The sequence below is a fragment of the Phasianus colchicus genome, chromosome 13 (assembly GCF_987193195.1).
Source record: "Phasianus colchicus chromosome 13, bPhaCol1.hap1.1, whole genome shotgun sequence".
Taxonomy (NCBI): domain Eukaryota; kingdom Metazoa; phylum Chordata; class Aves; order Galliformes; family Phasianidae; genus Phasianus; species Phasianus colchicus.
Genome location: NC_143448.1, coordinates 5,632,239 through 5,643,514, shown reverse-complemented (window position 1 = coordinate 5,643,514; position 11,276 = coordinate 5,632,239). Strand labels below are relative to the sequence as shown.

General features: G+C 38.8%; 1 protein-coding gene across 2 annotated transcripts in view; it reads right to left on the bottom strand.

Annotated features, from left to right (window-relative positions):
* Positions 1 to 1,196: 1,196 nt before the first annotated feature.
* Positions 1,197 to 11,276, bottom strand: part of TOX3 (TOX high mobility group box family member 3) — a 71,357-nt gene continuing 61,277 nt past the window's right edge. The window contains exons 4-7 of one of the 2 annotated variants that reach the window (XM_031615146.2): positions 8,292 to 8,561; positions 6,778 to 7,005; positions 5,506 to 5,586; positions 1,197 to 3,030 (exon numbers count right to left, since the gene is read on the bottom strand). In XM_031615146.2, coding sequence (XP_031471006.1) covers positions 2,290 to 3,030; positions 5,506 to 5,586; positions 6,778 to 7,005; positions 8,292 to 8,561 — 1,320 coding nt within the window. In that variant the 3' untranslated portion in view covers positions 1,197 to 2,289. The remainder of the gene's footprint in view (positions 3,031 to 5,505; positions 5,587 to 6,777; positions 7,006 to 8,291; positions 8,562 to 11,276) is intronic. The other variant, XM_031615145.2, reaches the window with a different exon arrangement.

Sequence of the window (11,276 nt, the reverse complement as noted above, 5' to 3'; positions counted from 1 at the left end):
CCATTTCCAATGCACACAGGCTTCCTTGTGCCTGAAATAAGCCCCCTCCCTCCCAGACACGATTAGATATCATACGAAGGCTATTACGAGCATGGGTAGCCGTCAACTAACACCTATTACAAAAAGCTTCAATTTATACATGATTTTTTCTGCTCCAAGAAATCTATAAATTTCTAATTGGAATCTCTTGCTGTTCAATATTTGTAGATAATAAACAGAGTACCTGAGGACTGTGAAATATTGAAAGCTGAATTCATTATTAATAAACTCGCACAGCACAGTACCTTTTCCCTCAAGTCTGGCTGCAACTTTTGGGGGATCTATATCCCATTATTTTTGTTTGGGGCCTGGTCGGTAGCCATGGACACGGCCTGAAACAGGATTAGGATTCTGCTCGGGTTTGACACTTGCTGTTTTTAATTTTCATTTTATCATAAGCAGTTTAAGATTGTTGCCAGTGGTAATTTGCAATTTTTATCAAGACCTCTTCATTATAGCTCCTGACAGGACAGATGCTGTAATTAATCATGCAAGACAACTGGGGATAGTGGTCAGGCTGCACCCAGCACACAGCAATAGCAGGCAGGAATGGGAAAGAAGAAAGGAAGGGTTTTTCTCCTCCATCAAGAGCAGAGATGTAGAAAGAGCATTAGCATCTTGCCAACATGTTGGATGCAAATGTTTTCAAATATTTCCAGTCAAACAGCTTCCTCTACACCCACTTCTCCCTGCTTACACCATTCAGCACCAGCCGGAGCCTGGGACGAGCCGGGGGCTCATGTGCTCAGGACAGCGGTTGGGCTTACAGCAAAAACACAAGGACACGAGGAAAATCCCAAACTGTACTTGTTTTCATCCCTGAGTGGCTAAGACAGGTTCCTCACCCCGTTCCCACCGTAACACGGGGTGGATGAATGCTCTGTGCCATCATCGCTCCACCACCTGCTCTCGCACCTCCAACCCACAGCCTGCTCAGAGGAGCTGCATGCCACCCTCCAACCCTGCATTTATGGACACCAGAGCTGACTGCACAGACCAGTACCTATTTACACAGCATGGCTGAGAGAATCAAATGGAAAGTGGAATAAAGTGCCAGAGAAAGCGGTTCCACGAGGAAACGTTTCTGTCGGTTATTTTTCTTATCAAAGACTTGTGGCCCATCGGTTTTACTGAAATGTGTTTATTCTATAGCAAGATAAAAGCATTTATTTTAGATAAGCAAAATACAAACAACTTAATTGCTGCTATCGTAACTCATAAAAAAGTATAAAACAGCATAAAAACACAATAAGCAATGTAGCAATTAATAATTCATGTTACCAGTGTTTACATTAAAGCCTCATTTATGAAAACTTTACAACACATGATATGAAAAGTTACAACTTTTAAAGAAAATATTTACATTGATTATTCAGTCGTGGAGTTTCTTTTAAATATTCTACTGGTTTTACAGCGTATTAAAAACTCTTGCATTTTTCATCTTAGCTTTTTGTAATATCAGCCTTAGTTAAGTGCATTTCCCTTTTAAAAATACAGTGTATTAAATCTGAAACTCATCACTTCCACACAGAATATAATATTCACATTTGTTCTGTAATTGGAATTAACGTAATAGGGTAACTGTCAATATATATTTTGTTACAAACTATGGTAAGTTTATTGGGAGGAATGGAGTGAAAGGATGGATCAAACGTTGAAGTTCAGTTACTTGCATTTGCTTTTCTGAAGATATTTAGGACAGAAATTTAAGAGCTTTGGCAAAAATCTGTGACTTACTCTATTTTTTTTTTTTCATGACAAAAAATGCCATCAACGAACTCTTGTCATACAAGTATGACTGTATGAATTCCAATCATCATTTTACAGGTAGTTACAACTGTGCTTTAAGGGCTTCATGAGTTCATACTGCCTTGAAGTGCATTATTCACTTTTAGAGAAATCTGTAACTCTGAAAGGCCATGTTGCAGTCATAAGGTCCAGGTATTTATTAGGCCATTTGATTCACATATTGTAGGTAAAGCTTAAATAAATTAAAAAGGCATCACATGAAAGAGAGCACAGCTTTTTTTTTCTTTTTTTTTTTAAACAAAATGATTTATAGTCAGCTAAAAGATGATACACAGCTACATTGTAGTTCTTTATTGCCTATCTAATAGACACTTTAGAGGATCGTTTGATCTGTTATGCATCCCTGCATAACTACCATCAACAATTTACAGTTTTCAGCCAAATATGGTTTACCCCTACCCCCTCCATCAACACAAAGCGATGCTGTGAGATCATTTATCTTCAGAAAATACTGACCTGTGATAATACTTGAGTCTGTGTCTGAGATTGTATTTGTGACTGGTGCTGCTGAGGTGCTGGCTGAGGGCTCCCAATGGCAGGGATGGGAGAAGTGATCTGAGAGGCTACTGGCGAGTGCTGCTGAGGAGAAGGCTGTGACTGGTGTTGCATATGCTGCATCTGCTGCTGCTGCATCTGCTGAAGCTGTATGTGCTGAAGCTGCTGTTGCATTTGCTGTTGATTAATTTGCTGCTGGAGATGCTGCTGCTGCTGCTGCAAATGTTGTTGCATGTGGTGCTGAAAATGCTGTTGTTGCATTTGTTGTTGTATCTGCTGATGCATTTGATGCTGATGTAGCTGCTGTTGTTGCATCTGCTGCATCTGTTGCTGCTGCAGCTGCTGTATCTGGTGCTGCTGGCTTTGCATGGAGGGACTTACTTGAGACGAAGACGGCGTTGCCACCATGTTTGTTCCCATAGAGCTTATCAATGGAGCTGCAATGTTTGTCGGCATGTTTGATGCAATGGTAACAGAAGCCACAATCTGATTCATTGGCAGTCTCATGGTCAGAGGTTTGGGAGCAATTGCTCTGGGAAGGGACTGTTGAAGAGTTTGAGGAGACGCCGATACTGTGGCATGTTGAGAGAGAGAAGTATTCAGAATAAGGGAGGAAGACAAATTTGTGGATGCCAATGTTTGCTGCACAGAACGAATCGTCTGGGCCTCAGCAGACTCTGCAGCAGCCTATGTTTGGAAAAGAAATTGAAGAACAGGTATTGGTAAAAGTAGCCATAATCCTATATTGAGCTTAAAAATCATCAAACCTGTTCCTTCCCCCTCAAATCTCACAAGCTGCTCAGTGGAAAGACTGCCCTAGAGAATGTGTCCAATTATTACAATAGTCTATTTAGGAAATGCAGTTCAAAATCTCACTTGAGTTGCCTATTTTCTTCATCCAATCTGAATTTTTACTATCTCAGTTCTTATTTATCCTCTCTCAGCACCTAAATCTAGCTGTTTGATATATATTTAGAAAGGTTACGAACCCTGGCTCAGTTTGACCTGACCAATTGAAGTTACCTTGTGTTCTTAATAAAAAAAAACTTTGTTACTGTTTATATGGAAAGAAAAGTCACAAATACTCAGAGAGACTTTTTCATCTTCTGTTTTCCATGGGGAAACATCAATCAGCAGTCTGAGAAAGGTCAGCGGTCCACTACATTACACCTTAGTCTGTCTCTGTACAAAGTACCTCCAGCTCCTACTTAGATTCCAATTCTTAGACAACAAATTAACTTGTGCCCTTGTTCAACATCAGAAATCTGTAGTACTTCATCTGGCTGAAAGAGCTAAAACAGTCTCTATTTATATGTTAAAAAACAACAACAACAACAACAAAAAAAAAAAACAACAAACAACAAAAAAACCTGTTCTGAAGAGTATTGTACAAGCACCAAAACTTATCAAACAACTTTTTAAATTAGCTCACTGCAGTTCTTCACTTCTAAGGCATTAAGTCCAATGTATTCTCAGCAGAAAGAAGTCTAAGGGAGCACTGTGAAGGCAGAAGCCCAGAATCACTGGAAGCAGCATGGCTACATCAGCAGGTGCCCTGCTTAGGGCATTCTGCCTAATTCCACTGTCATGAGCTTTCTGACGAGAGACACCCGCAGGAAAACTTCATTCTGAGGCTTTCTGGTGCCTTTGAAGACATAGTTTTATTAGGTATGTTTAAATATACTGAGTATGTTTGAATTAGATACGATTAAGCATCAGAAGTAGGATCATGTTGCATAGTTTTACACATCTGCATTGTATAAGACATGTAATATAGTTGCCTAGAATTCTGTTAAGGTGATGGAGAGAAAAATTCTCATCCAGTACAATAAATAGATATGGTTTAGACATTTACCTTAGAATGCATCAAATCTTGCCTCAAAGTGCTTATTCTGTATCTACTCTCAACAACAACCTTTGACAAAAAAGCTACAGCAAGGATATCTTAAGGTAGGGGAGATGAATTCTGGACATGGAGTATAATTTCTATTCACAGTCTTCTCAGAAGTCACTCAGCAGCACAGGTCCCACAGATTAGGGCAGAAAATATGATCTCTGTTGTTTTTGAAAAGGGAATTTAGGACTGGCAAGACACATTCCCTCAAAGCAGCAATTTAGAATTGGTATTAGCATCAGGATATTAAAGACTGAGAACATTATCTAAGTCCTAGAGACAACAGAAAAACACAGCTTCCCAACACAAGGAAATCTTCCAGCTTTCAAGAATACATGTGTCTACTTTCTGTTGTTGTATTTCTAAGCACTAATTAAAATATGCTGCAACTTTCTGTGCTACTTCTTAATGCACTGTAGTTGTACATTTAAATAAGCATTCTGAGGAACTAGATATCATCAGTTTAGTCTGTTGCTCTCCTGTGATCAAGGGCATTTTTGTATTTGGTCTTTAAGAAATGTTATTAGAGAAATGACTGCCTTGATTTTCACACATGTATTAGAATCATGTTTCCATTTGTAGTGTCCAGAGGCAGCAGATATACAACCAGCCTCATGCTATCAGTTAAAAAGGTACATTCTCAAATCTGAGACCAAAGCTTTGTTTTCTTCACGTGAGTTTCATACGAAGTAGGGATCTGCTCTAATACTCAGCATGGCTCACTGCCAACTAGTCCATTTGTAAGTACTCTCCAAATTCAGAGCCACCACACAAATTTTTTCCCCCTCACCTGCAAGAAATACTTAAGCTTTGCCACACAATAAGAGCTGTTCAAGCCCATGCAAAACAAGTCCGTCTTTTGGGAAGAATCACTTGAGGAAAAGGAAAAAAAAACAAAAACCCAACAGCAAAAAACAGAAAACAATTCTGCAAATAGCTTGTAAATGTTAATGTCAAAAGGTCAGCATATTTTTCATGACTGAATTTTACTTCTGTAGTGAAGTGCATTATTTTGCTTCCCAAGATAATGGAAGATGTATGCGCTTACAAAGTTCTTGTTTGGTAATCATTACAGTGCCATTAAAGAGATGAAATTTCTTTGCAGAGGCCACACAGGGTTCAAGCAGCAGTACATCTTTTAGAATTGCATTACAGAAATCTTAGGATTCTACTTTTGTTTTGCATTACACCACACTCCTACCCCCATATTTAAGAAAAACATTGGCAAAAACTAACTTGCATTATGCAGAAAGCATTATCAGGCTTACCTTGGAAACAAGGCTTGCTCTGTAGGCTGCAAGTGCCTTTAGGTATTCTTTTTTGGCAGCTTCTGTTTTTCTTTTATATACCTATTAAAAGAGACCACAATTTCACCAACTTCAATTATGAAGAAGTTTTTGCCAGAACGCTCTCAGAATCCCTTGCAACAAAACCAAAAGCTCAGATCAAAAATCCGAAAACACTTTTACTTCATGAGGGCTTTTTCTTCCCTGGAAGTTTTAAATATTCCTGCAGGTGGCTGCAGACTTTCAGGTCCACTTGCTGGAATGTCACCACAACATAAGTCCATTTGTCATATAGGAAAAAAAAACCTGCTAGAGCAGTCAACTGTTTGACAAGACCAGTTATGCACACTTCATCTTCCTAGGAAATGATATTTTACTGACACTGAGTATTTCAGGTGCTGAAAAGTATCCGAAGTAGTATAAAGCAGCCAAAAAAAAAAAAAAAAAAAAAGGAAAATGTGGTTCACAGAGTTTTGACAATTCACTTTCCCCAAAGTCAGTATTAGAGAATCCCACAGAGCTTCAGTAGAACAGTTAAACAAAAAGTGAATCAATCTGTATTTCTAATCAGCACTACATTTAAAGATCATCCTTAAATCATGATCATCATCTGCTAGATATCATCATCTGTCACACTGCTAAATATGACTGGGAGCTGCACGGAGCATCAACAGGCAAAGAGCCCCAAAGGATTTTTTTTCCAATCTATGTGTAGGAGTTACATGTGTATAGCAAGAAGAATAACCCTCAAGGAAGAACAAAACTCGTCATTCTGTACCAATTTTGAGTTGGAGATAACATTTCACACACAACATTGTAATGAGGCACAGAGGATTGGCTTCAAAGGTTTAAAATTAACACGCTTTGTAACAGATTCATAAGGCAGATCAAAGGAAATGGTAAATGTGTTGTACCTTCCCCTTTTCTATTCTAACTTCCGATTAATAGGAAATAAGAACTTTGAAATGGGAATCATCAAAAGGTGGTCTTAAACAAGACTCCAGGACAGTATCACTTGGGCTTTTTACAAAGTGCCCTTTAAAATTTAAAGACAGCCATTGAATACGATCTCATGACTCTTATAACAAAATGCTTTTTAGATGCCAGATTTTCAGCAAGTTCAAAAATCAATGCAGCTCTGCAGAGCAAGAGGCCTACATCAGCAAGCAGTGTGCTCAGCTCCGAGATAGGAGGATTTTTTACATGCAATAACTATTTTACTTCTTGTGAGACATCCCTCCATCCATTTTTTACCTGTTTTTGTTCTTCTCCTAAACTGTCCCACATAGATGCCACTATTTTTGAAACCTCTCCAAACGTGGCGTTGGGGTTCTGCCCTTTAATTGCAGCTTGTGTATCCCTGAAGAAAAGGGCATATGCTGACACTGGCTTTTGTGGCTCGTTGGGATCTTTCTTTTTCTTCTTCTTTGGAGTTTTCGGCTTCTTGCCAGAATCTGGGGCAGCTCTTTTTTCTCCAGTAGCCTAAGAAACAGTAGTAACAGGAACAGTCCGCATACACATGAAATGGAAGTCAGAGGAATTATGGATACTTATTGTCAGTCTGGCTTATTAATAAATGGATAAAAATTCCTGTGTAGGCAGCATTTTAGACACTTATGTTGGTCTTTCTCCCACCAAATAGCTCTTATTCTCAGTCATTCTCATCAAAACAACTGGAACTAAATACAAAAATTATTACCACTCACTGTGAAGCATGGCTCAGAATCGTTCCTAGAAGCCTAACCCCAAAAAGTAAACCATAACTAATTTCAATTTAATATATACATATATATGTATTCAATCTATAGTGTACATTGAGCAAGTGATCTATGTTTTGCCATTAAAATGCAATTTCGGCAGTAGAGACTCAACAGAGCTTGGAGGCATTCCCTGATTCCCAGACTTAGGCTGTCAGCTTAGACATGGGTGAGGGCAGCAGCAGTTGTGCAGTATCTATTCAGGCACAGTGAACCACTCTGTTCCCAACACCCTCTTCCAAGGCTTCTCACAAGGGGTGAGGTGCCCACACAGCAGCATCCCCATACCTACATCTCCTCCCACCTTAAAGGGGAAACCTTTAGAGCAGCACTTCATGGACTGCCTGCATCTCCTATCCTCATATGCTCTTCATGCCCCATACCTTCTTCTGGACTACAGATTGTGGCAGCAAGGGCTGCTACATTGTGTGGCTCTAACTACATCTCTATTCTCATTGTTTAACTTTGATATTTTAAGAATCCTGAATGGAATCTTCTTTCCATATACACAATTTCCATTAAGCTAATGAGAAAGTCTTTCATCGAGCAGTCTGAATTAGCCCTGGATATGTAGTGCTATAACATTTTCCTTTTGTAACAGGGTAATTTAAAGCAAACTGTAAATTAAGTAAGCTTTCAGACAGAAGAAAGTTTATTTCTGTCTAAATGCACCTATATTTTAAATGACTCCAGAGAATATCAAAATGAAAAAATTCCCAAAGCTGAAGAGCAAAGAGATTCACCAGATCTATAAAATCTAAAATGAACCATGAATGTATTCAACTGAAAATGTATGAACGGATGTGTATATTTTAACATCTATTATGATGGAGGTATCATGAAAGCCTCCTAAGTCAGAAGCTAAACAATAAATAAATGACAGCTCAGCGTATGTTGAAGCATACATATTTTGCATGATCACTTGGCAGCTGAGACAGTACTGCCACATTAATGAAAATATAGTATATAGCCACGTAAAGCTTACTCACTGCAGTGCATGGAATAACTTACTCTATTTGATTCATCTGCATCTTCTTCATTTATCGAGCTGGAGGGGGAAGGAGTGGCTGATTTACTGGCAGGAGGGGAGGGAGAAGTGTGTGGCAAGTTGGTGCCTCCCAGATTTAGCCCCAGCTGTGCACTTAGCTGGGACTGGTTAATGGTGGTGAGCTGAGAGGGAGTCATAATTCCCGAGTGAGAAGCATCCGTCATGTGGACAATGGATCTCATAATCAAAGAGTGGTCTTGGCGGTACTGCGAAACTTGGGTGTGACTCTGATCCTAAAAGAGAGTGAAACATCATGTGGTTATTAGCAGGGATCATACAGCATTAGCAAATCATTTTCACTGACTCACAGAACTGACTGTCAACTTTCATTTTGATTGGTTTCTTTTCAACAGATCAATAAACCGAACGCAGCAACAGTTACAGTACTTGCCTCAGACTTTGCTTCTCCCTTTGCTGGATTTTCTTGGGTAATAAAAATTTTTATTTCTTTATTTTAAAGTAATTTTTGTTTTTCTCTTGATGCTGTGCAAATACCCACATAAACAACCGGCTGACTGATGACACAGGGAAAACACTGCAGCAGAGTAGAGACAAACTGCTGTCAAATGCAGAAAGCAAACAAAATGGGGAGGGAGCAGAGAGAGAAAAAGCATCTTCCTCTGACATTCAATTATTCATAGCTGTTACCAGGAACAGTAGTAGGTATAAAACAACTCTCTTTAAAATAACTTCTAAATCCCCTTCAGACAAAGAACGTTGCCCTGCCACATCTCAAGTGCAGACACAGCAGCACTCTGGAGAACCGCTCGAGTAATCCTAATCACTCCTAAAAACCCCTTTTTGCCAGCCACACAAAAGTATACATTTTTATCTTTAATCCAAGAATCAAACACATGTGGAAGTAGCACGCTATGCACTGATCACCCACTTTATTTTCTTGTACTTCATGCCTCAGAAACTCAAGTGCTTGCACATTTTTGTCTCTGCTGTTTCTTGAGGGCTAAAACTAAGTCATCTCCTCCATCTACACAACACTTATCACAGTTGTAAACAAAACGAAGTCAGACCCCAAAGGTAGAAGTCAACTGGAATCTGACTACGAACAACTCGGTTTTGTTATTTTTAACCACACACAGATCAATAGACACTTAAAGGACATTTAAACAGAAAAGAAGATTTTTAAACCAGCCAGAAAGTAGGGAGAATAATTAGCTCACAAATTGATTGAGCAACTTGGCCAATCTATACCCGTTGTTCAAACAGTCAGAACCATGGGAAATGCAAAAGATTTTGAAAACTTTTGTTATTAATAACCCACATTGCAATCAGCATCAGGTACAATGACCCTTAGTGAAATACTGCAGAAGAGAATTGCAATGCTGGAAGTCCAGCATAGGGGCCCACCTGAGCTCCACAAGGCTTTGTGACTTTTCCAGTGCACTCAGATTTTATTTGGAGTGCTCAAAAACCTGCATCAGCATTGAGGTTTGTCCTGAGTGACTTTCTTCTTGCTCTTGCCCCAGCAGAGGCAGTGGGCTTAGTGCTCCTGAACACCTCCTATCCCGGCCCAGTGCAGCACACAGAGATGCAATGCACTTGTAAAGGAAGATGCATGCCTCATCCACATATTGTCATCCTTGGGTCCTGTAAAGATGAAGTTAACTGTACATATTCATGCTCCAGGTGCTATACTGGGTCTCATCCTCATTTTCCCCTGCCTACCAAGACGTTGCCAGCACAGTTCATCATCCATACTGCACCACATCACTGTTCCTACTTCAGAGGCTTTTAATATTTTCAGCAAAGGAGCATAGTTCCTCAGAGATGAATGCCTGTGCCAAAAGTGGAGCACTGATATAGAAAGATCAAAACATCAGACTTACTGGCTGAAATACCCACTTGCTTCAGGGCACCTTTCTGTGAAAATTTACTACCGTTAACTAGAGGGTCATTTTGATTCAAAATTGTATTGGCAGCAGCATCTGGAAGTCATTCAAAGTCTTTTTAAAAGGATATCACTTTCTGCATATTAGCCCATTCCTTTCTAGTTTACAGACATTGCTTTATTGCATTAAGAAAAAAGTATTGTTAAAGCAAAGGTCGAGATCATCACAATTACTTTCTCTCATAAAAATCAACTTCATTATTTTGCATGCAGCTCTTTCATAGTGGTGTTCTATGCCTAAAAGGCCTTTGCTCTCTATTGTTACACAAAACAGGCCTCTTTGGCCTTTACACCAAGGCAACAAAATATGACGACATGGGTTACAAGCGATTTACTCCAAGTCTTGTCATTTTGGTTACATCTATGATTTTACTGAGACTAAATTCTCTTGACTTGTACTGACCCAGAATCTAATTTTATACACAAGCCCATGAATTCTTAAATGCCCCTTCTGAGACAATTTGATGCTTCTGTGTTTGTTTTGTTTAATTCCTGTTTTTCTTTTTCTATCTCTTTTCCTAATTTGTAAGCTACTTCTTAAATCTTTAAAAACTTCACTAAAGGTTAGAAATAGAAACAACAATATTTTGTAAATGACTGCCTAGCACAGCTAAGTACATATGAAAAAAAATAATAATATCATTTCCAATCTCTTCTCATTTACATCTATGTGCATATTATAAATATTAACAATCTATTTTCTGCATTTTGAATTAAAGTTCTTTGGTTAATCACATTAAAAGAAAAATCACAATGAAAAGAATAGGAATTTTGTTTTTATTTTGTGGCTTGGTGGTGTGGGCCTCTATAGCCCCTTGGAACCTACTGAAGAGCTTTCAGACAAGGAAGCAGAAGTCATTCATGTTTGTACAGAAGTTTGGTGCCTAGCAAGAAGTCAGGGGAGATAGTCAATAGTAACACTGAAGTTCATAGCATTTGTATAGAAAATCTGAGTAAGCAAAATCTATCTAAAGAGGAATATATAATCAAGTAAACAAGTTTTCCATCAATTTTTCAACCCTTATTTTTCTCTTCTACTACA